This window comes from Delphinus delphis, chromosome X (genome assembly GCF_949987515.2).
Source record: "Delphinus delphis chromosome X, mDelDel1.2, whole genome shotgun sequence".
Taxonomy (NCBI): Eukaryota; Metazoa; Chordata; class Mammalia; order Artiodactyla; family Delphinidae; genus Delphinus; species Delphinus delphis.
Window position 1 is genome coordinate 118,670,851 of NC_082704.1, and position 26,244 is coordinate 118,697,094.

A 26,244-nucleotide genomic window follows, 5' to 3' on the forward strand; every position below is an offset into this window, starting at 1 on the left:
GCCCCCTGTTGAGATCCATCGGTAGGTGTTTCTGTTTCACCTGAGCACGAAGCAGACCAAAGGGGCTACCTTTTTCCTTTACATGCTTCTGATGGGAAGTGAGAAGAAATTTGATGTAGAGAGAATTCTGTTTTTCCATGATGAACCAAAATGATGATTAATAGGTAAAACCTTTCCATTTCTTCCAAGCTATTTGTGTAGGAAGGGTTGGCCGGAACCAAGCGGGGCTGGTAAGTTTCTCACACCAGCAGCCCTGGGGTTTCCACTGTAGGTTGTGGAAAGATGAGAAACCTTTAATATTTCAAATCTCTGCTGCCCATTTATCCTTTCTTACGTAGTTAGCATTAGCGGATGGCTGGAGAGGTCTTTAAGATGAAGCCAGCAGCCCTTTAGGTTGTAACAAGCTTAGCACATACTTTACACTTTTAATGATCAGTTACCGTTCAGTCGATAGCAAGATGAGCATTAGTTTAACCACAGCACCCCATGGTATTTCTGAGGGATGCTATTTCAGAGAGGGTCAGGGCATTCTAGAAATTGCGAATTTTGTAAATAAATGGAGGTGTGAATACAAAAAGGCTGATTGTCAGTATCACTAAACATAGCTTTGGATGTGAAGCCTTCCTATGAATCAGGCTGAGAAAATCCCCCCGGAGTGTGATTTGAACCTTGCATCTACTGGGTGAACTGCACGGTTCTCCCACAGCCCGCAGTGGGCTGCATCTAATATGCCTGTCACTGTTGCGCAGACCTCTGCTAATGGCCTTGAAAGGGAGAAGGTTCAAAGAGGCTTGGTTCCCAGGCCTGCTAATGAGCACGAGGCCTCTTCCCTCTTAATGAGCAGGGGTTTATGTGGGATTCTTGGCCCTGCCGTTTTGGAAGGGGAGGCAGGCGAGAGTTCACAAAAGCAGCAAGTCTTCCTGGCGAGGGGAGCGTGCAGCTGGGCCACCCGAAGGCCGCCTGGAGGGGAGCAACAAAGCTGCCGGAGGTCGTGCCCGGGCCAACGTGGCCCTGAGTGTGAGGCTGGACCTCCTGCTAGCCCGGCCTGTCGCTGGCGACAGGGACAAGCCCTTGATGGGAGATTTCAGCCCGGGAGGGCTGTGCAGGGTCCGTCGGCAGCCCTTGTAAATCTCCTCGGAGGAGTGCCACTGCCTTCAACTGCTTTCTCAACTGTAATCGTCCCCACTGTTACAACTTAGCAAATGAATATCGTAGCCACGAAAATCCTTGTTCTAATGAACTATGTCGTTATTAGTCATTGGTCCCCAAGCTCACCGCAGCCGCTGAAAAGGCCCCCAGGTATTTTTCTTTGCTTCCCTCTGCCCACCCACGTCCCACCGCTGGATTAAACAATAGAATTATTCAGAAGAGTAACAAACGCATGCCAGAAACGTTGCCTTTATCACAATCATCTTTGTGAAAGTCACGGTTTTTTCTCGGGAATGTATTTTGGAAACTGACATCCCCTGCTGAAGCATTATCGTTACCCCTGAAATCACGCGTTTGATTTCATACACATTTCATGCCCATTTCTACAATGAGTGCCCTTCTCCTTCTCTGAAGCCTGGTTCGGTACGGCAGAGCAGAGGCCCTTAAAACACATATACTTAACATGTAAGTTCATAAATTCAAAGTTATGAAAGACTCCGTAGTTCATTAATTAATGTTTCTACATTTTCATTTCCAACACAAGGAAAACTTGGCCATGGCACCGTAAGATTATTGTGATTAGATATGGAAATTACAGTTTCAAGAACTTGCCAGTTTGGAACGAGAACCTTTAAAGAACAAAATCGCAAAAAAAAAAAAAAAAAAAAAAATGCCGCTTTCAGTGACGGGAACCTTGAGGAAATGTTAGCTGGTCTGCTGGCTTAGGGTGTTTCCCCACACCCCCCATTTCCCCAGTGAATAGAGAGAGAATTATTTGGAATGTACACACATTTACCCTTCCGTGACCTGTGTTGGGAATTATTCTGAGATGTAGTCAAAGCTGACAGCCCCGCATGGCTGACCCCCCTCGCGCCTAATCAGATCTTACGTTCTGTTTCCAGATAGCTGATCAGCTTCCTTGGATTTTGCTGATGACCCAGGAGAGCTTTGCCTGAAGATGGAAACACTGGAGTCGGAGCTGACCTGCCCTATTTGTCTGGAGCTCTTTGAGGACCCTCTTCTGCTCCCCTGCGCACACAGCCTCTGCTTCAACTGCGCCCACCGCATCCTGGTGTCACACTGCGCCACCAACGAGTCCGTGGAGTCCATCACTGCCTTCCAGTGCCCCACCTGCCGACATGTCATCACGCTCAGCCAGCGAGGTCTAGACGGGCTCAAGCGCAACGTCACCCTGCAGAACATCATCGACAGGTTCCAGAAAGCTTCGGTGAGCGGGCCCAATTCCCCCAGCGAGACCCGCCGGGAGCGGCCGTTCGACGCCAACAGCATGACTTCGGCCGAGAAAGTCCTCTGCCAGTTCTGTGACCAGGATCCTGCCCAAGACGCCGTGAAGACCTGTGTCACTTGCGAAGTGTCCTACTGTGACGAGTGCCTGAAAGCCACTCACCCGAACAAGAAACCCTTTACGGGCCACCGTCTGATTGAGCCCATCCCGGACTCGCACATTCGGGGGCTGATGTGCCTGGAGCACGAGGATGAGAAGGTGAATATGTACTGCGTGACCGATGACCAGTTAATCTGTGCCTTGTGTAAACTGGTCGGGCGGCACCGAGACCATCAGGTGGCAGCTTTGAGTGAGCGCTATGACAAATTGAAGGTTAGTCCGATCCGCCTTAAGCCGAACCCCTTTCTGCCAGCAAATGTCATGGAAAGAAAAAGTATATTCACTGCTAGCTACGTGGCAGGTGAAGGTTTTCTCTTCGCCTTTGTTATCTGATTCGTTATAGCACGTCTTTTTGGCAGCCTAGCCGTGTTACACAATAAGGGTGTCTTGTAAAAGTTGACTGCCGCTTGTAATGTTAGCGTTGTCAAGGTGAGGGCGAATTCTGAAAAATCTGGATCATTTTCAATCCTTGCAGTTGAGAGAGAGCGAGAGAGAACGAGAGCGTGCGCGCGTGGGAAGGAATGGCGGATGAAATCTGGGTTTGGGCATTTTGGGGGCGTTTACTTTCCTTACTCATCAGGGAAAACTCATTTCACTTGCATCGTACCTGTATCTAGTTACTGCCCAAACAGAAGACTAGAAGGAGAAATGCCTATAGCAAATGTGGGATTTTAGAGGACACGTGACCTTTTATTCCTTGTGTAAATGATATCCAGCCTATTGGTGAAGTAGTGTCCCGATCGTCTCGGGTTTCACGAAAGAATTCCTTTGCGTGGAGGCTTTTTATGCCATAAGGTTACAGGCAAGAATGTTTGAACTTCACTTTTAACATGAATTAGGAGCCAAACTCCACCTCAGGGAATGATAATTAATATGACTATACGTCAGATTTTAAAAATCACTCTCTAGATATGGAGAGAAGGCACCAGGGAAGAAATAAGGCAGGCCTCCAGGTGTCTGTTCATCTGCGGGCGACGGTGGGTCTAATTATTGCAAACTCAGCCGAGAGAGTTTGCTCTGATCGTGAGACGCTCTGTCTGCTCCGTTCCCCAGCTAATTTTAGGTAACAAGATGCCAATTAAAAGGAAAGGAAGTATAAATTAAGAGCTTTGCGTAAATATATACCGAAGTCCTTCCTCTCAGGACAAACACACACTGTGTTGAGCAAACAAAATGAATCACGTGATCAAAAGTATTACCGCTCAGAGCTCATCACCACGTCTCACAAATGGTTCCTATCACTTCTCAGCGCTGATGGGGGCTTGTGTTTACCAGGACCACGTAGTTTCTTTGGGGGATGCTGGGATGAATGCGCCACATCTGTGATGTGGCGGCTGTTTCTTGGTATGCTGAGGGAGTTTGGCACGCCGAAGTGAATCCTTGCTTCCAGACGTCACTTGGGGGACAAAAGCATCACCTGGGCAGCATGCCTCACTCAGAGTGAGGTGACTAGTATAAAACCATCTTTAGAAAGCGGAGCCAGAGGACCGAGGTGATACAGACAAGGGAAGACAGATGCTGCCTGGTTTCCTAGTGTCGCGCACGAAGGTAGCCGAAAACACACCTCCAGAGTTCTTAATAGCAAAGGCAGTGCGTGTGAGAATTGTGCAGCTAAGACAGATTCTTCAGGGATTGCTGTGGCTATCACCCTTTTTTGGTGGGGGACAGAATATTTAGGATGATTGAACATAGGTGGGTTTTTTTTCCTTTTTTTAAAAATTGAAGTATGGTTGATTTGCAATGTTGTGTTAGTTTCAGATGCACAGCAGAGTGATCCAGTTATATATTTTCTTTTTCAGATTCTTTTCCCTTTTAGGTTATTACAGAATATTGAGTAGAGTTCCTGGTGCTATACAGTACGTCCTTGTCGCTTACCTATTTTATATATAGTAGTGTGCATCTGTTAATCCCAAACTCCTCATTTATCACCCCCCCATGACCACCTTTCCCCTTTGGTAACCGTAAGTTGCTTTTCAAGGACCTAGGTGTTTTTTTTGCTTTCCGAAACGTAAAGCTGCCAGATCGGTTTTCTTATTCAGAAAATGTTCCTTCAGTTGGCTTGACACTACCTTTAATGACCGTTTGTCAAAGCACCACAATGAGGTTCCGTATTCAGCAGCTCCCAGACTTGATATTTAAACCTGATCCTCGAGTTCTTCTCATGACTTGTGTACCATCACAGAGGAGTTCTTAGTTATTTACACCTCCAAATTTTACAGGAGACACTTTTAATGCCCTAGCCATTTTTGTGATGAAAATGAAACTCTTCAATTAAGAGCCCTGCACACTTGTCTAATCAAGCCAGTGGGTTAGCGGTCATTTTATACTGTTACCGGGAGGGCCTGAGCATTAATGATCTAGTGGGTTTTATCTTCTAATTACAGAAACAGAAGCATATAAACAGCACCCAGTGCACCAAGACACACTTATAGCCGCTCGACAAAACATGCTTATAAGTATTTATTTACAGCCATTTCACAAAATGTGCTTACGAGCATTTAAACAAATAACATGCTAGCATAGCCTGTTTGTTCTAAAACATGCCACTTGGGTTAGAATTTTAAAAAATCACAGAATAGATGACATTTGGGTGCCTATGGTACTTCAAAACCTAAGTACAATATAAACATTGAATTTTTGAAGAAAGCAATAGCATACTGAAAGGACCAAAACCAAGAAAGGGGATTTTTGTTAATTACTTTGATCTGAAAAAGTAAATGTGTTTTTTTTCTTTTGGTTTATTAGCCATTTTTTTAAATGTCTTCATTGGAGTATAATTGCTTTACAATGTTGTGTTAGTTTCTGCTGTATAACAAAGTGAACCAGCTGTACATATACATATATCCCCGTATCCCCTCCCTCTTGCGTCTCCCTCCCACCCTCCCTATCCCACCCCTCTAGGTGGTCACAGAGCACCGAGCTGATCTCCCTGTGCCATGCGGCTGCTTCCCACTAGCTATCTATTTTACCTTTGGTAGTGTATCTATGTCCACGCCACTCTCTCACTTCGTCCCAGCTTACCCTTCCCCCTCCCCGTGTCCTCAAGTCCATTCTCTACGTCTGCGTCTCTATTCCTGTCCTGCCCCTGGTTCATCAGGTAAATGTGTTCTTTGAATGTATTTTCCTGAGGCTTTAGCATCTCGTACAGAAGTGCATTTGTGATGATGTGGAAACACAAAGCATGTAGGAATTTGAGGATGCTTTCATTGATAACATGATAGATTTGTTTTAGTTAATTGCATATGTAAGGATTCAGGTGTCTGCTGTTTGAAAATGTTTTTTTTTTACTTCTGTTAGTAAAAGTCCATTATTTGAAGAGGGGGAATTCTGCAGTGATTATGAAGAAGAATTATTTCTTGCAATAACACTCAACTTTGAGGGACATTTTTTGCTCACATGAACTCTCAGTGTACGTGTGTTGATATAGAGGATTGGAATATACTTTTGTTACGTTACACCTTTTTTTCTAGACACAAAGGGAGAAAAACATTGAAAAATTCCAGCATGTAGAATTCATGCAAGCAAAATCTTTCACATCATTTGAAATAGCATCAGGAATCTAATGCTTTCAGAAACTATGCATTGGGAAGTACTCTTAAAATATTGCAGCAAAGAGAAAACTAACCGAGCATTTCCTGAACTCTGTTTTAAGATAAAAAGAGAAAAGTCTTCCTGACAAATGCATAAGTCTCTAAATGGAGCATATCATAATGTGCACCTTTTCACATCATTTTGATTGAATTTTAAGAAGCCTCTCAGCCCTCCAAACTTGGATCAAGAGTTTGATTTGTGAACCACATAACATGTAAGAGAATTTAATAGAACGCATTCCGGAGTTTTCGAGGAATTACGATGCAGTAATTTCTTTTCCTCTGTTCCAGCATACAGTGTTGGAGCTCTTGTTTCTTTCCTCTAGTTACACCTATAAAAATACACAAACCAAGAAAAACTGACCTTTCCTTGCCCTTCAATTTCAGCATAGTCAGACTTCAAGTTAGCTGAAACTGAAGTTGCAAATCATTGTTTTGCTTTTCTGACTCTAATTGGCCTTCTGTTGGCCTAGGGAGTTTATTTGTTAAAAAAAAAAAAAAAACCCTTTCAATGGATCATCCCATTGTAATTTTATAATAGTTTGATAAAGGTTCCAATTAAATCTCAGCCTTCCTGTGTAGCCCTTCTCATCTGGAGGTGAAGACATGGGATTTCACTCTTCAGCGTCATTTATAGATCATAAGGGTCTGTATTTTTTAAAGTCTTGTACTTTATTTGCCATTGGGGAAGTTGTAAGTAGATACTGAGCTAGACTTTTTCCTTTTTCCGAGTTTCTATAGATCGTTTCTTCTCTGAAAATAGTAGCCGGTTTAGTGCAGGTTCCAGTGAAAGGGTGTGTGTGTTGCCTACATATGTGGATAGAGGCCAGGGTTGCTGCTGCATCCTACAGGGTGTAGGATGGGTGCTCCCACATAGACTTGTCTGGTCCCAAATCTCAATAGTGCCCGGGTTGAGAAACCTTCATCTGTGAGAATTTAGTGTTTGTCACCGTATGAATTTGCCACGACTGCCACAAGGAACCACAAACTAGGTGGCCTAAAGGAAAGAAATGTATTGTCTTACAGTTCTGGGGTCCAGCAGAGTTGATTCCTTTTGAGGGCTGTGAGGGAAGAGCGGATTCTAGGCGCCTCTCCTTGGGTTGTAGGTGGCTGTCTTCTCCCTGTGTCTCTTCACATGGCATTCTCCCGCTGTGCCTGTCTTTGTGTTCAGATTTCCCCTTCTTGGCATAATTTTTTTTTTTTCCTGGCCGTGCCGCGAGACATGCGGGATCTTAGTTCCCCGACCAGGGATGGAACCCAGGCCCCCTGCAGTGGAAGCGCAGAGTCTTAACCACTGGACAGCCAGGGAAGCCCCAGATTTCCCCTTCTTAAAAGGACACCAGTCACATTGGATTAAGGGCCCACTTTACTACAGTATGATCTCATCACAGCCAATTAGAGCTGCAATGACCTTATTCCTAAATAAGGTTCCATTCTGAAGTATTTGGGATTAGGACTTCAACGTGTGAAATTTTAGGGGCCACAGTCCCACCCATAACAATCACTCCAGTGTATACCTAGTTACCCAGTCAGCTGAACGCACGCTATGTCCCCCTCAAGAATCTAAGCACCCTGAGTTAGGCAGAGACCTTGGGCTCTCACTGTACCATCACCCACCTAAGACTGACCACAGGGTCTTGCAGATAATGAATTCCCAATAGATACTTGTCAGCGGCTTCAGTGATGATCAGCTGTTAACACTACATGGAAACTTAAATGCCATTCCTAATAATGTTGCAGATACTCATCCGTAAACACGATAAAGAATTCTATAAGAGAATTTCCAAATGAGAGCACAGCCAGATACTACATTATATTTTATCCAGCTGGTTGTGAATCATTATTTGGGTCTGTATTGCATTTCACTGGTTTAAATTTAATGGTGTGAATTTTGATAAACTAGATCTCAAATACTCGTAGAACAACTCACCTTTGTTTTATGCGCCTATGTGATGGACACTTGATAGATCCATTATACGTACCATTTCCTTTATCCTCCCATTAACCGTATTTGACATATGGGTTTTTATTTATTTCATTTATTTATTTTTGGCTGCGTTGGGTGTTCGTTGCTGCGCGCGGGCTTTCTCTAGTTGGGGCGAGCGGGGCCTACTCTTCGTTGCGGTGCGCGGGCTTCTCATTGCGGTGGCTTCTCTTGTTGTGGAGCATGGGCTCTAGGCGTGCGGGCTTCGGTAGTTGTGTCACGTGGGCTCAGTAGCTGTGGCTCGCGGGCTCTAGAGCGCAGGCTCAGTAGTTGTGGCACACGGGCTTAGTTGCTCCGCAGCATGTGGGATCTTCCTTCCCTGGCCAGGGCTTGAACCCGTGTCCCCTGCATTGGCAGGCGGATTCTTAACCACTGCGCCACCAGGGAAGCCCTGACATATGGGGTTTTTTGAGAGGTCACGCAAAAGTAAGTTAATATATGCTGCATAAATGAAGGCAATATGAACAGAAACGGTCTCTCTCCTTCACGGAGCTTAAAGTTTAGCAGAGAGTGCCGGCGGGTGAACATTTCCTCTGGTGGTGGCGGAAGGAGGCACGCTGCCCAAAGCAGGGACGACACCAACCCCAGACCTGAGAGATGGAGAAAGGCTTCCTGGAATAAGGGCCATTTCACCTACCATTGCCAAGCTGTTTATTAGAAAACAATGTTGAATTTACTAGATGTCTGTGGATTGTTTGGTATCATTCTTTTTTTATTTTTCCCACTTACCATAGATTGGTATCAGTCATTCTTTTTTATTTTTCCCACTTACCACATCCCTTGTGCAACGCCTGTATCTTTTTTCAGACTAGTTCACAATAATTCGAGGCTAGATTTTAATCTAACGTGTAGATATACCTTATGACATTTTGTCACACGATGCTACTGGGGATATGTGAACTTCAGACACATGTCTTCCAACATGTTTTGGTTATATGAGGTCTCACCAGTTCCAACTGGCCCCTTCAAATTGTGATTCTGCTTGGACTTATTGCATGGGAACATTTCTTTAGTCTGCAATATATTTTTTAAAACTTCCCATGTGATGAAATACAGTTTCCAAATATTTGTCAAATATGTTAAACCTATATTTTAATTTTCTTAGTTGGGTACAAAAACTATTTATGATATATGGAGTAAAAGAAAACATCTCTAGGGATGTGTTCTTAACAGTAAGTTTAAGGCTCCATCTTTCTCCTCTCTCCTTCTCATCTGCCTATTCCCCCTGAGGAGTCTCCTCTCCCTCCTTCAACTGCGGATAGGAATGTCTTATTGCCTGATGATTTATTGTTATTGGAATCATTTTTGAGAAGCTCAGAGAGTTCTGGGATATGCACAGACAAGTACGCAAGGTACCTTTTAGTCACATGGCTGTGGAAACAAATGTAGTCTTTGAACCTGTTGCTTAGCTTAAGTTCCTCTGTAAAACAGGGCTAATAATGTACTTACTTGCGTAGAATCATGGAAAAACAAGATAAAATGTTTCATGTAAACCCTCAGCCTTGTGCCTGGCAATATATTATAACGTAAAAATACTGTAAGAAACCAGGGGGTTAGAATGGCATGATGGTTAAGGTGTGGAATTTGGAGGCAGACCACCTGCCAATTATTTTTTTTTCTTTCTTAATTTTTATTTATTTTTGGCTGCGTTGGGTCTTTGTTGCTGCGCGCGGGCTTTCTCTAGTGGTGGCGAGCGGGAGCTACTCTTCGTTGCGGTGCGCGGGCTTCTCACTGCGGTGGCTTCTCTTGTTGCGGAGCACGGGCTCTAGGCGCGCGGGCTTCAGTAGTTGTGGCATGCGGGCTCAGTAGTTGTGGCACACGGGCTCAGTCGTTGTGGCGCGCGGACTTAGTTGCTCCGCGGCATGCGGGATCTTCGAGGACCAGGGCTCGAACCCGTGTCCCCTGCATGGGCAGGCGGATTCTTAACCACTGTGCCACCAGGGAAGCCCCGCCAATTATTTTTTAACCAGTGCTTGTCTTATTTGCGTGTGAGGTAAGAGTCCACGTTGTCGCTTTCATGGGCTTTGTAGTTCTGTGTCTCAAGCACCTGGCGAAGGGCGGGGGCGTGACAGTGAATAAATGCTTGTTGATGGCCAGGTGTGGGATTGATGGGTTAGAGGCGTGTTTCGGGATTCGGGGGAGGAAGAGCCAGCTCTGGGTTTGAGTAGACAAGAAACCGTGCTTCAGGGTGGTGGGCTCTGAGCCGCCGTGACAGATGGGTGGATTATGCATCAAAGAAGAAGAGCAAGGCGTTCCTCAGGAGTGAGGCCAGCAGAGACCTGTTGGCAGGAATCCGCAAGACAGTTTAGGGATTCTAGACAATGCTGGCTAGAGCCCAGGTTGCCGATGGAGCGGCCAGGAGGGAGGATGTCGGGAGAGTCTTGTTGGGGGAAGAGTTTGAGTCTTTGAGTGCCAGGTTAAGGGTTTGGGGCAATTTTCCTCTTCTTTATAGCGTAACACAGAAGGAGTTTGGTTTTTGTGAGAGAGGCTGATGTCATGTAGATTTTCTGAAGGCAAGGTCAAATGAGGATATCAGAAAGATTAGGGTCATTGTGTCCACAGAAGAAACAGAAGGGGGAAAAGATGTTCACATTACTTTAGATTTTGTGGTCTGTTTTTTAATGTGCAAAATGAAGTAGTGTCATAGGTCAAAACCTGCCACACTCAACAGAAACATGCAAATAGGTAAGAGTCAGTTTCTTGTCCTTGAAGACCCAGGATCAATAGGAGTGGTCACTGATGAGTGGCTCTTGGGTCCAGACATAAATGTGATTCTTTTCCTGCTCCCCTAGTGCAGCGACATACTGGTGACCACGTGTCCTTATTTCTTCTGGCTTTTTGATCCACCTATAAGGAGGTTTTGCTGTTCAAGCCTCTGAACGCCTGCCACAGACTTCAGGAATGTTTTAGAGCCGGATGCAGCATTGAAGGGCGTGTTCTTGCATCCCCATTGCGCAGATGAGGAAATTGGGGCTGACAGTGGTAAGAGGGGTGAGCCCACGTCACCTGGGGAGAGGACTTTGAGCTAGGACTAGAACACAGTTTCCCGCTGCCCAGTTGTTCTGTGTCTCTTCGGCTACTTCTTCTCCAGCTAACAGTGCATTGCCTTTCAAGTGGTTCCGTCATTTCCGAGGTTTCCTCTGAGGTTTGGAGACTTAACTCAGCGATTTTACACACACAGCTGGCCGGGCTGTAGGCCACCATCATGGACGGTGGATGGTGCCTCTAGGGCCACCAGAAAAGCTGCCTTAAGATATCTCCACGCCAACATTTTCTCCAGTTGAGCCAGCGTAGACTGGGTTGTCTTGAAGGGCCAGATCTCATGCCAGGAGCTGAGTTCACACACATGGCCCCCAGGTGACCTTGGGGACACCTCAGAGGAAAGGAGATACTCGTGTGGAAACTAATGAATTGTCCTTGAAGCTTCCGTGGGCTCACCGATTTCCCTCATAGGGTAATTTTTTTCCTGAATGTCTTAATATACAGTTGACTGCTTAATTTTATTTGAATATATAAAGTGGGTAAATGTTAAGTGAGGAGTATCTATTTGTGCATGGTATTTGAATTTAAGTTGAAAAGTTCTGAAAGAACACAATTCGTGTTGATCAGTCAGAGTTAAAGCTAGCAGGATTTGCTGAAATTACATTAACTAAATATTTCATTTTTTAAAGGCTGTGATATTCAGAATTGTCTTTCATTCTCTATCACTGACAAATCCTAAATTAGGTTCTTCTTAGAAAGGCTGGCAAATTTTTGGACACTGGATAGGTAAAATAATAAGGAGAACACAAGTGGCCTGAGGAGGTGAATGTGGCTAAAGATTGGATATATTCTCAGTACGTGACATTCTGGAAAAATCTGATAAAACTATCAGTACACTTAGAAAATCCACTTAAAACTTAATTCACTTTATGTTTTAGACTTTTGGGCACGATACTTAAGGACTTTGCCTACCCATGAGGATAGCTTTTAAGCTGACAGAGGAGAATACATTGTGCATTTCTCATCAGAAAAGAAAATGCTTGTAAAGTGCCTAGCCTTGTGATTGGCACATAGTAAACGTTCCACGAGCATGAGGTATTATTATATCTGGGCATTTACTGTTACAATAAAGACTTCATTGGTGTAATCCGATCGTGGATTTCCTGACAGTATCATAAATTACTTAGTGGTTATAGGGTCTATTTGTGTTTCTGGCTGACATGGGAAATTTTGAACAACCCTCTGAGGAATTATAATTGGGTGGAAACTTTGATTTGTCCTTCTTTTTAAACCAAGCTAAGTAGTAAAATGGACTTTTAAGAAGCAGTGAGCGGTGGACTGAAAGAAATGGCTTTAAAAACAAGCAGCGTTTTGAAGTCCAGGGGGACGAGCTGGTCTTTCATGTTCCTGCTTTATTGGATGGAATCAGCACCCCAGGTGTTGACAGAGGACTCCAGCTGTTTCCGAGGAAAGAGAAGCTGGCATTCGGGTTTATGCCATGACTGTCACATTTCGACACAGATAAGACAGATGAGACAAATATAGGTGACATGACAGGCGGGCAGCCTGGGCCAATCACAAGCTCAGTTGGCCAGCTTTGCTTTTTGTTGTAGATTGCCTTGGGTGTGTGAACGAAGGATGGAGCAGGGCGGCCCTGGGCTCTGCGTTGGCAGCTGTCTCCCTTAGAATGGGAAGAAGGAGGGGTTTCACTGTTGGATGGGGCTGGGGGAGGAGGAAAGCTCTGAAGCGAAGGATCTTGTAGACAGAGGGGAAGGCCTTCGGCCGCTCCACTGTAGCGGCCCTGGGTGTTCTGTGCCATTGCGGCAGAATGGATAGAGCAACGTGGTCATCGTCTCCCTCCTCCCTTGTATCTCCTTTACTGCTTGCTGGGGAGAACAGTCAGGCAAATAACAGCTTTTATCCATGGGGATAGATTGGGTTCTTATTACTGAAACGATATGGAAAGCCTGAAAATCTTCTACCCGCTTTGTGTCTTTATAAATGATCTTCCCCATCTGCTTTGTCAAATTCTGCTTTGAAAGAAAGAAAGAGAGAGAGAGAGGAGAGGAGAGAAGAAAAAAAGAAAAGAAAAGAAAAGAGGGGCTTCCCTGAAGGCACAGTGGTTAAGAATCCGTCTGCCAATGCAGGGGACATGAGTTCGAGCCCTGGTCTGGGAAGATCCCACATGCCGCGGAGGAACTAAGCCTGTGCGCCACAACTACTGAGCCTGCGCTCTAGAGCCCGCGAGCCACAGCTACTGAGCCCGCGTGCTACAACTACTGAAGCCCACGTGCCTAGAGCCCGTGCTCCGCAACAAGAGAAGCCACCACAATGAGAAGCCCACGCACGGCAATGAAGAGCAACCCCCGCTCGCCGCAACTATAGAAAACCTGCGCACAGCAACGAAGACCCAACACACAAAAATAAATATAAATAAATAAATAAATTTATAAAAAGAAAAGGACCCATATTTATTCACCTAAAGGATATTTGTGTTTAGCTAATGAGATAAGCCCTGGATAAACTCTGGGAATTCAGAAATGAGTCACAAAGACACGTCATTGCTTTCATGGTCTAGACATAATTATAACTGTGATAAGAGTATAGAAAAGGGTTATGAAAAGAGTCCATGAAACTCAATCCATGAGATAGTTTTTAATATGACTTATTGTCCAAAATTGCTGACTTACGTGTTGCTCTCTGGAAATTGCCTAATTCCAAAAGCCGAAGGGAAAACACATGTCAAGGAAAAGCAGTGTTCAGAGAGGACAACAGTGACATTCGCACCATGCATCCCTTTGCAGTGGCAGTCAGGGCAACATAGGAGGACTCCAGTCCGTGAAAAAATCTGGGCCAGACCCTTTCTTATTAAAGGTCCGCTGATCACGGGCTGAACTGCTAGCCGTTCTCACGTGCTTTCCTCAGAGGTCTCCGTTTCCTTCCTGACCGGGGCTCATAGGTCGGGTGCATATCCAGGCAAGGGAGCAGTTTATGTCATTTCCACTGTGGAAGGACCCATCTCTAGGAAGACGCTGTGAGAGGCCACTGGAGGAAAGGCTGTTGTGTGGCCAAGCCAGCTGGGGAGCTGGCTTTATCTGTTAGGGAATTTTTACAAACTTAGGTGTTAGGATGAACATGCTGGCCTGGTAGAGAGGTTTATTTCTCGGTCCTTTGACCCTTTATGTGGCTGTCCAGAGCTCAGCTGCTCTTCGTTGGTGGCGTCAGATTTAAGGCTGAGAGGAGTGAAACGGGCAGGCTTTCCGACTCATGCTCAGTATGGCCTATCGCTTCTGGAATATCGAGGAGACCCAAGGTCCCCATACAAACTCCACCCAGGAGGGAAGTGCTTTTCTTGCCCCTGGATTGCTGAATAAAGCACTGGAGGGTCCCGGCCGACGAGGATCTCACCCATTTATAGTGTTCAGCTCGTCAAATAAAGTGGTTCCAGTTTCTCTTTTATTCTAGAAATTCATCTGGAAACGTATTAGGCAAGGCCATCACGCTGCCTTTGTACCTCTAGAAAACAGTCGTGTAGGTCAGGGCTGTGGAGTGGTAAGGGAGGGAGATTCTCTTTCAAGGTGCTGCTTGAAGTTGTTTTCAGATGTGGTTCAAGGGTATTTGCTTATTCAACACTGAGAACCAGCTATTACCAAGAGGAATAACTAGCATTTGTAAATCTCCACATTGACAGTTTGATCAGTATTATTTGATCCTTGGAACAGCCACGTGTCCCCTGCAAAAATATGGGAATGATAATACCTGCTCATTAGGGATCGTGGGAGGGTTAAATGAGATAATATAGGTCCAAGTGTCTAGCTCAGTGTCTAGTGGGTGGGGGAAGCTCCTTAATCGCTTGGAACGTGAGGTCATGGAAATTAAATAGCATTAACTATGGTTAGAGAAATCTGAGTTTGGGGGCTCAGACCCAGGGACCCCATCCTGCCCCGAACTAATCATCACCTATGATTAAGGCAGAGAGAACTATGGCCCAAACATGCCACACTTCAAAAAAGTAATGAGAAGGAAAAAGAGCTTGGGTGATGGAGAGACAAAGTGCTTTTGCCTTAACTTCTGACACAAGGGCTCCCTGGACTAAGCAAAGAAATTTCCTTTAAAGTGGTAACTAGATTGAAGCTGATCTATTTTCCATTCTAATACAAATAATGGAGTAAAAATACAAAAATGAAATATGGAAATCCATGTGGAATAATTTTTATTTACTTACAGTAATGTTGAATTATTCAATACTCACTGGCTACTCTATACGTTAGTTTTAAATGAAGGAATGAATGAGTATCTGATGATCCCTAAATTCATTCCATCACTCGAAATGTGATGATTTATTTGCCGTGGTTAAAAATGTAAATTTAGCATCTTGGTCTATGAGTTTGACATTTCAAATCTCTTAAGAGACCTAAATGAATTCTTATTCCTATTTAGTTATTTTTGGCAAAGCATGTACACAAGTGAAAATGGTCACCACGTGTTAGTCAATGAAAGGGTTTGGGGTCTGTTATCCGTTCCTCTCTCTAGGATTGCTTATCAGTCAGAATTGTAGGTTTAAATTAGTTTCTTAGACCAGAACGTCTGAAATATAAATGTACACAGGAGGTATACTTGGGGGTCTTATTAAAATGCAGGTTCTGATTCAGCAGGTCTGAGACAGGCTTGGAGTCTGATTTCACCTTGTGCCCTGGCCTTGCCATTTTAAATTTGTGTGAACTTAGGTTAAGGAAAAAAAAACACAACTAACTTCTCCAAGACTTAGGTGTTCATCGGTGCAACAGAGGTATAATTGAGGATTAAACCCGGTAATGATTGACCCTTGGGAAGTCCAAGGTTCCTCTCTCCATTGCTATTCTCCCCTGAAGGCTTCTACCCCAACCCACAACTTATTTGCAAATTTTAAGCCTTCTCTGTAGTTATAAAAACATTCTAGATTCTTCTAAGAAGTTAGACAATGTAAAGTCGATATAAATAAAAGTGGATAATCTTCCTCCTCAAGCTTTCTACCTCTTCCTCTACTAACTCCAGTTGATTCTTTTTTTGTTTTTAACATCTTTATTGGAGTATAATTGGTTTACAGTGGTGTGTTAGTTTCTGCTGTATAACAAAGTGAATCAGTTATACGTATACATATGTTCCCATATCTCTTCCCTCTTGCGTCTCCCTCCCTCCCACCCTCCCTATCCCAGCCCTCTAGGTGGTCACAAAGCACCAAGCTGATCTCCCTGTGCTATGCTGCTGCTTCCCACTAGCTGTCTATTTTACCTTTGGTAGTGTATATATGTCCATGCCACTCTCTCGCTTTGTCACAGCTTACCCTTCCCCCTCCCCGGTTGATTCTTAAAGGACTAACTCTAGGCTCACCGAGGACTACTCTAGGTTAGCTTTTCATAAAATTCTCTAATCTCAGACATGCCATGTTGTCTTTACTACCCCTTCAGAATTACACTGCATTCCGTATTATTTTGTAAACATTTCTGGGTTCAAGCCTTCCTGCCCCAACCATTTGTTCATTTCTCAAGCTCAGCGCCTGTATCCCATAGTTCTTTGGTATCTGATTATTCATTTTTCAGTGACTAGAGCATTTCTAAAAGCTACAAGGTGTTTTCCAATTTTTTTTTTTTTTTTTTTGGGTGGGGTGTACGCGGGCATCTCACCGCTGTGGCCTCTCCCGTTGCGGAGCACAGGCTCCGGACGCGCAGCCTCAGCGGCCATGGCTCACGGGCCCAGCCGCTCCGCGGCATGCGGGATCTTCCCGGACCGGGGCACAAACCCGTGTCCCCTGCATCGGCAGGCGGACTCTTAACCACTGCGCCACCAGGGAAGCCCTACAAGGTGTTTTATCAGTAGTAAATACTTGTAGAAACAAATGGAACAGCCCGTACTAATTTAATCAGACGATACAGTACAATTTGCCCATCAGGTAAAAAAGGAAAATCGTAGCCCACCAGCCATTCTTTTGAATTTTGAATACATAAGCAAGCAAAATATTGCCTTTTAGGTCTCTGCATTCATTTCTGAATCGACAAATTGCTCCCCAGTGATTTCTTTTGAGAAAGTATTATAGAGAGACCATTCGATTTTTAAAGACTTTAGTTCAGACAGAGGTGATGAAATATTTGTCATTCACAAGGGGCAGGATAAAATAATACTATATACATATATATATATGTATATAGTATGCATGTTTTTTATGTATATTTGTTTGTTCCCTGCTGCCTCAGAACAGTTGTCTTTAATTCCCCTTTGAGGCAGGATGATAAGAAATCATGAAGACCTCAGCGGGTAAACTTAGCAGCGCACAATTGCCTTATTATGACAACTTGAAGGGCGAGGGGTATCTAGTGGATCAAGGCCGGGGATGCCGCGCAACATCCTGAATACACAAGACAAGCCCCCGTGGCAGAGAATCGTGCGGCTCCACGTGTCAGTGGTGCTAAGGCTGGGATACCTGTAATTAACCAAAGCATCTTTGCCGGCAGCGCAAAGGGGAAAAGCTCAGCTTCACTCTCAGAGGCGTTGACTTGTTTGTGTGACCTCCAAAACCAAATCTGTTTTGAGACTAGAAGGCTCAGCCCTGGCAGAGTCCCCTCCCACCATCTGTGGACGCCCTGAGTGGCAGGCTGGCAGCCGCCTCAAGGCTGCGCACAGCAGGCTTCCTCCACCCCAGGCCCCCGCCCTGTCTTGAGCAGTCTGGGCCCGCCCATGCCGTCCTCCAGGCGGTTTCAGCAGTATTTCAACCTCCAAAGGCTTATTAAATATTCTTTAATCCCTTCCCCAAATGTGAGTTAGGTGCACTTGATATTATCTCCTATGCCCCAGATTTCCTACTTGGGGCAGTTCACGATCAGGACTACCTTCCAGGGGTAGCTGTCTTCCAAAGGAACTGTTTATGTGTATATAGCTCTGCATGTGTATCTGTGCAAAGCTGTAGATTCTCAGCCCCTCAAGTCAGAGACTTGGAATGGCATAAATCAAATGTGAGTCTTCAGTGCTGAGGCTGAAGTTTAGGCCTCGTTTCCAAGTGTTTGTTCCTGCCAGCAGATACTGTTTATTTCACAAGAAGTACACGTCTTGGAAGCCCCAAGCTGGAAGGGCCTTTGTTGTTGTCTAGTCTGGTGGATCTCGCCCTGGCTGCACAGAGATCACCTTGAACGGGGGCCCAGCCGGATGGAACAAGATCCTCTGGGGTGCAGCTCAGGCCCTGAGATTTTCCCCAAACTCCCCCAAGTGAATCATTCATTCATTCATTCATTCATTTATATTGAAGTATAGTTGATGTACAGTGTTGTGTTTCAGGTGTACAGCAAAGTGATTCAGTTATTCTAAGGTGCAAACTTGGTTGAAAAACGTCAGTCTTGCCCAACCTCTCAATCACAAATGGGGAGACTGAGGCGCAGATGAGTTTCTAAAGGCAGGAGTCAGCAAACATTGTAGAGCCAGCTACTGAATATTGTCATATGATTTCAGTCGGGACCGCTCTGAACGCAGCCCTAGACAGTAGTAGACAGGATGTAAACAAATGGGCGTGGCTGTGTGCCAGTGAAACTGTATAAAAACAGGTGGCTGGCCAATCTGACCCGAGGGCTATAGTTTGCCAACCCCTGGTTTAGGCCTCACAGCTGGTTAGTGGAAACCCATATACCAGACCACAAATATGCCAACCTTCAATAAATGTTGTTCCACTTGATGTAGTCTTTCTGTTTGAGGCAGTGTCTACAACATACCCAATTTCTTTTTCTTTTCTTTTTTTTTTGCGTTACACGGGCCTCTCACTGTTGCGGCCTCTCCCGTTGCGGAGCACAGGCTCCGGACGCGCAGGCTCAGCGGCCATGGCTCACGGGCCCAGCCGCTCCGCGGCATGTGGGATCTTCCCGGACCGGGGCACGAACCCGTGTCCCCTGCATCGGCAGGCGGACTCTCAACCACTGCGCCACCAGGGAAGCCCCATACCCAATTTCTGTAGAAGTTGAATAAATACCTTTATGTAAGTTAAAACAAGTATCTTAATGTAGATGCTTTTAGTCTAGAGCACAGAAATTTTCATTATCTGTGTTCTTATGAGAGGTCTTCATTTTGAAGATACCTATCAAATTTAAGATGATGATAATAATAATCACAATGTCTCTGTTCTACTGAAGTAATAAGCCCGTCAGTAGTATTTCTGTCCAAGGGATTTTCTTCAACTGGAAAGGCAGAAAATAAGACAATATGATCAGACCATCAATGCAAGAAGAAAAAAAAATTCTGCTAAGGAAAACGGGTTGTGATTTTTCTTTTCAACCAGTGAAGAAATCAGTTGTAAATTCTTTATCATTGCTCTGATGATCTGTGAGGGGTTTTTTTTTTTTTTTTTTTTTTTGGCAGGGGTGCTGAGTTGGGACTTCGTTGCTGTGCGCGGGCTTTTCTCTAGTTGCGGCGAGCAGGGGCAACTCCTTGCTGCGGTGCGCGGGCTTCTCACTGCGGTGGCCTCTCTCGTTGCGGAGCACGGGCTCCAGGCGCGTGGGCTTCAGTAGTCGCGGCACGTGGGTTCTAGAGCGCAGGCTCAGTAGTTGCGGTGCATGGGCTTAGTTGCTCCGCAGCATGTGGGATCTTCCGGGACCAGGGCTCGAACCCGTGTCCCCTGCATTGGCAGGAGGATTCTTAACCACTGTGCCACCAGGGAAGCCCCGAGGGGATATTTTATTCAGATTTCTTTTGAATAAATCTGAGCAAACTTGAATATTATATCTGAGAGCTAGAGATGCCTCCCAGGAGTCCTCAGGAGTGACCGTGGAGTAAGGCCACGGGGGTGGGAATGAAGCCATCACAATTAATCTGGAGAGTTATGTGTTTGGTTCTTAATGACAATTTTGGTCTTTTTCACTGTTTGTGTAGCCCTTCCTCCAAAATGCACTCATAAAACAGGTTTCTTGGAAGGTTCAAAAGCCATTGAATCTGGTCATTTTCCTTCGAAATTGATTTACCTCTATTTGGTAGTTACCTACGTACCTGTATTTTTCAGCAAAAGTGACTCGATCTCTTCCATTTTCTGTCTAAACAATATGCTCAGTAAAGGTGCTCCTGTCCTGAAAAAAATCAACATCATATTTACAATGAGAAAGTGACTTTCTGGCAAAGATTTCTCTGAATGGATAAACACTAGAGATGGTGAAACAAAATCAAATTTGTTTCCCACAGGAAGTGTCCCTCATCCCTCTCTCTGATCGCCCCGTTTTGGATGCCCTCCCCCCCGTGTCCCCCTCTTTGACGCCCCACAGATGTGAGAATGGCTCTAAGTTTGCTTTCGTCACTGTGCTCACTCCATCATAGTGAGCTTCACTGCTGCCTTAATCTTTGGTTCTGGAGGCTGAAGGAGAGGCATTTTCCCCCCGCAGTTGAGAGTTGTATAGCCCTAGGTGATTTTATGAAATAAAGTGTTGCAAAGGAGTGTTCTAGAAGATCAGTGATAGGAGTTAATACCAAGCATGTCTTCGGACAAGCAAGTGTCAGGTGCTAAGATACCTACTGATGGTTCCCTGATCCTTCCCAGGTAAGCTCTGCACTTGAGGTTGTCTTTGTAGGATGGACAAGAGGCATGGAAAATGTTCGAAAAAATAAGCTCTGTTTGTTTCACACTATCATCGTGAAAACAGCTCTAAAGGAGACAGAGCGTGGTCATTAAATGCCACTGAACCCTTGACAAATAATTTTCATGAAAAAGCACCAAAACATTTCAGAACTTTTTTTTTCCCCAAATTGAGACAAAATTGTTCTTCCTTTCACTCTTTCTAAATATTGGTTTGTTTGGGGGTTTTGCTGTTACCGCTTAAAGAATAATTATTACCTTAAAATACTTAAAAATTTTTTTCCTAAGTCATAAATTCCATGCAATAAGACAATAAGCAGAGAGCGTCATGCCAGAACATTCCAGGCGTGCCTGAAACTCCACAGCAGGATGGATCCAGGAAGCAGCCTCATGGAGCCTGGCCATTTATCTTGTAAAGTCTCAAACTACCATGGGAAGCCCCTAGAGGACATGCTGTTGTTTGGGAGTTCCACTTAAAATACATTAGCGATATTCAGTATTTTTCTAAAGTTCTGGAAATCTACACTGTAAGCTTATTCAGATGTATTATTTGTTTCTTCCAGCAGCCAGCACTGCCAAAAAGAACTAAAGAAGGAAAAAATAAAGATAATATAAATGTGAAAAGCATGACTAGTATAAAGTGATAAACAAAAGTTTTTAAAGAGCAACAGATCGAGCATAGTCTTGTTTGGGGGCTTTAAAGTAAAATTACTTGGGATGGGTTCCTTTCTCCCAATCCCCGCCCTGCTTCCTCCGTCATTCAGAAATAATCATCTTATCACTACAGGGATACGTCCCATTTTGAAGACATTTACCTGAGGCCTTTTCTTCTCTTTTAATTTTGTGACCTGAATATTGGTGTGACTTTCAGCCTTTTGGCAAGCAAAGGGATTACTAGATGTACTGAAGGAAGATAAGAGCCTTTCCATGATTGGAGACTGAGCAAAGGGTGGAGAACAATATTTTTTTTCTTATTTCACAACAGACCCAGGCTCCCAAAATTACCTTCTGAGTTTGTCAAATGGTATCACGATAGCCTACTAGGTGTTGAAAATTTCATTCATCTGGGCTCGAAATTCCACACTTTTCAAGAAAGAAGGACTGAAACTTTCCGTAATGTTCTCTACCTTAGGTTTCACAAACACGCTTACACCCAGATATTTTTTCTTGTGAAAATCCTGAAGTAAGTCAAGGTGTACATACGTAATGATCTAAAATTTACCTTTGAAAGGAGATAGCTTATATTTTCACAAATTAGAGTTTATAATTATGTTGCATTTTTACTCTATGGGACAGCACCACTTTTTACCTAGTCTGAGTTCATCTATTAGCCTTTCCTTACAAATTTGAACCCAAACTTTCATCAGGCTGAATATTGATAGATCTCCCTATAATTGATACAGATCTAAATAAGAATGAAGTCCTAGTAAAAGTTTGGGAGAGGGACTTCCCGGGTGACGCAGTAGTTAAGAATCCACCTGCCAATGCAGGGGACACGGGTTCGATCCCTGGTCTGGGAAGATCCCACATGCAGCGGAGGAACTAAGCCCGTGTGCCGCCACTGCTGAGCCCACACGCCACAACTACTGAAGCTCACGCTCCGCAATAAGAGAAGCCGCCACAATGAGAAGCCCGTGCACCGCAACCAAGAGTAGCCCCCGCTCGTCACAACTAGAGAAAGCCCGCGTGCGGCAGCAAAGACCCAACGCAGCCAAAAGTAAATAAATAGTAACTAAATAAACTAAAAAAAAAAGTTTGGGAGAAACCTGTGGTGTTAAAGAAGGAATGGTGACATGGAATACTATATATATTTCTACTCTTAAGTTAGATTCAGTCCTGTTACTGTTTATGAAATGCTAAATTGGGTCGATGACCCAGGGTTTGTTTTATTTAGAGTGAGTTGGATATGGAAATGAAACAATATTTCCCTTCTTCTGAAAAGTCTTCTGATAAAGATTTCAGTTCATGGTAGAAAAGCTGTTCCCAAACTAAGGTCTTTTCATTGAGTCCTGGTAAGCAGTTCTAAGCACGCCTTTTCCCAGAAGAGGTCTTTCCACATGGTGCAGCTAATGTTGATGAGATTTCAAATCCTCTTGGTTCTAACCAGTGGCACTCAGATGAGGAACCTTGCTTATTGGCTCTTCCCCCTTAAGTGTAACCTTGGAAAGCCCTACCTTCCCTTTGAAGTACTGACTCTCCCTTTGGCATCTCAATTTGTAAAGCCAGTGCAGCACGTGCTCATAACAGGCATTTTCCTGTTACAAGGAGGCCAATGTTACAAGAGGTTACAGGGGAGCAAAAACAACAGCAAAAAAGAATGAAATAAGTTGACTTTTTAGAGAATGATGCCATAAGGATCAAGACATAAATCTACTCCAGAAGTTGGATGGTGTAGGAGGAGAACAGGCTTTGCAATCAAATGGAACTGGGCTCAGAGGTCCAGCTCCAGCGTTCAGTAGCTGTGTGAACTTGGGAAAGTAAGTCTATCTGAGTATGTTTCTCCATCAGTAAAGATCAGGGTAATAATACATTCCTTATAGCATTATTAAGGGGACTAGGGATAAAATATGCGAAATACTCGGCACATAGTATATGCTCAATAAATGGTAGCTGCTATTATCATTGCTACTACTAGTTCTCCTCTTCCTATTGCTGCTGCTACTACTAATCTACTACTATTATTATTGTTACTATTCCGACCCCTATTGCATGAGGAGAGCTGTGTGGAAAGAGGAATTACCTCCTCTAGTTCTAAACAAATCAGTCATTACCTCGTCCTAGCCCACCTTTCTACTGTGATGGGAGAATGACCAAGTGCTTTGGAATCAGATAAACTCAAGAGTAACTTATGAAGAATGATAGGACCATAGAGGCTATGAGAACTTGAGTACGTTCCTAATGCTGTTTGTGTGGCTGTGAACATTGTTTTTCTGAAATCAAATATTGTCAGAGGTGTTGAGATTTATCTCATGGCCAATATTTGATCTTTCAAAGCTCATCAATACATAACATACTTCGAACTGGATTAGAAGTTTGTAGACTTTGTTGTGTGGGTTTTATCATGAGCATTTATAGACCAGTGAGTGTGTCATATAGGGAGGATTATTATATGTTGGGTACATGTTAGTTGAACTAAGACTTCGACTTAATGAACTGGAATTGAGTTGCCCTAAAAACTGCTTCAGAAAAGTAAACTCAAATGTAATTATGGTGGCTCCTACCAATGTGACATGGTTGGAGTATCTTTGAAATCTTTTGCATTTGAAATAGAATGGAATGGAGTACTTCAGTTACTCCCAGCACCAAGGTCCATTTATGTTCCATTGCAACTTAGATATTTATTGATCCTACTCAGTGTTCAGAGGGGAAGACACTAAGATTAGCACAAAGGTACTTTTGTCATTAAGGATGTTACTGTCTAGTAAACCTGGCTGCTGTGTTTAATCTGCGATCATTTAAAAGTTTTTAGTTTTCATTATAAGGTCATATTAGTTGAAGGAAAGAATGTATTTAGAGCAGCAAGGGTTCAATTCAACCCTTTTATTCTTCAGTGTTTGGTTTAGACACTATTTCTTTTTTAAAAAAAATATTTATTTATTTTTGGCTGGGTTGGGTCTTCGTTGTTGCGTGCGGGCTTCCTCTAGTTGCGGCGAACGGGGGCTACTTTTTGTTGCGGTGCACAGGCTTCTCATTGCGGTGGCTTCTCTTGTTGCGGACCATGGGCTCAGTAGTTGCAGCACGTGGGCTCAGTAGTTGTGGCTCGTGGGCTCTAGAGCGCAGGCTCAGTAGTTGTGGCGCATGGGCTTAGTTGCTCCACAGCATGTGGGGTCTTCCCGGACCAGGGCTCAAACCCGTGTCCCTTGCATTGGCAGGCAGATTTTTTTTTTTTTTTTTTTTTTGCGGTACGCGGGCCTCTCACTGTTGTGGCCTCTCCCGTTGCGGAACACAGGCTCCGGACGCGCAGGCTCAGCGGCCATGGCTCACGGGCCCAGCCGCTCCGCGGCATGTGGGATCTTCCCAGACCGGGGCACGAACCCGCGTCGCCTGCATCGGCAGGCAGACTCTCAACCGCTGTGCCACCAGGGAAATCCTAGATACTATTTCTGATGTTAATCACCACATTAAGTCTTAAATTTCCCACCCCAGAAGCCCTCATCGTAGCCCTTTCATTTCTTAAAACTGGCAGACATTGGTCAATAATGGGCTGCAACATTTTTTTTAAGGTCTTGAGCACTTATTCTAAGAGCACAAAGTACCCTATGGAGACACTGTATACACTAGTAGCAAGGAGCAAATGTTCCTTTTATTTTTATAATTGTTTTGGAAAAACCATATGATTGCCAAAGACAGCATGCACATGGTCAATTTGGATTCATCCCAACTTAAAAAAAATCTGCAAAACACATTAATGGTTGTAATGTATACAGTTGAGACTTTTTTGAACCTGCCTTCCAGCTGTACATTTGTAATGTTTAATTTAGGTGAAAATTCTATGAAGCCTTTCATTGATATGATCCAGAAGTGTGTTAACCATGTCAAATGGCCACTGATTTTGCCAAATTCCATCTTATGCCATAAGAGTGTAATCCACTCTAGGTTCCATTAGTGGTGAAAAAACTCCCCAGATAGATTTGACTCTTAAGTCAAATGGTAAAATGGCTGTCCTGCATCGGCAGGCGGACTCTCAACCACTGCGCCACCAGGGAAGCCCCAGAAGTCTTTGAAGTATGGTTTTCTCCCTTACAGCCCCTACCCTCCCACATTCCTCTATCCACCCCTTAATTTGCCTACCTGTGCTCAGAAAATTCACCCTTGTGGTTTTTATTTTGTGATTTGAACTCATTTCTGCAATTTCCTCTTACGCTTCTTGGAAACGTCTTGTAACAGACACTAAACTACAATTTCAGGCTGATGTGTTGAGGAGATCCTTGGCTATACTACAAAATGCAAATCATGTAAAACGACTTTCGTGTCCTCGTTTTTAAACCCTCGTTGTACTTTAGGACTAAAGGAAGGAAAATGCTTGTCAAGTGACAACTTCTTCCTGTTTTTCCATCTCGATGCATGTACTTGGTTATCAAAAGGGATGGCCTGCACGTAGCCCGCTTCGGAGTACCTTGAAGAATATTTTCTTCAGATTCAAGTTTTAAAGTTAGTGATTTTAGATATTGAGAAGTTGGAACAACCAGCTCTGAATGACCGGAGGGAAAACCTGTTACTAGCACCTGAACTCCATGTTTTCTGTTGGTCTGTAATCCCCAAACTAGTGTCTGCTGGTTTTCATCTGCTAAGTTGCAATAGCAACTTTCTAGGCAAACAAGAGGAGATATGGAGCCCTGGGAGTGAGGCCTTTCTTTCCAGAACAAGTACAGGAAAGAATTAAGGTTTTTGACAGAGAAGGAGACAGGCCTACTGCCTTTGGTATCTTCCATAGAATGTCAGAATGGATCCTTCCAGAAAGCTCTCAATAGAATCACAAGTGCCCATTTGAGGGAACTGGAAAAACTTCCAACTTCCAGGCAGCACCAGCGTAGCTCTGTAATCGGAGAACTTTCTGTAC

General features: G+C 44.2%; 1 protein-coding gene across 1 annotated transcript in view; it reads left to right on the top strand.

Annotated features, from left to right (window-relative positions):
- MID1 (midline 1) overlaps window positions 1-26,244 on the top strand; it is a 176,935-nt gene that overhangs the window by 47,912 nt on the left and 102,779 nt on the right. The window contains exon 2 of the mRNA XM_060001804.1: window positions 2,052-2,767. Within this exon, the coding sequence (XP_059857787.1) occupies window positions 2,108-2,767 (660 nt within the window). The 5' untranslated portion in view covers window positions 2,052-2,107. The remainder of the gene's footprint in view (window positions 1-2,051; window positions 2,768-26,244) is intronic.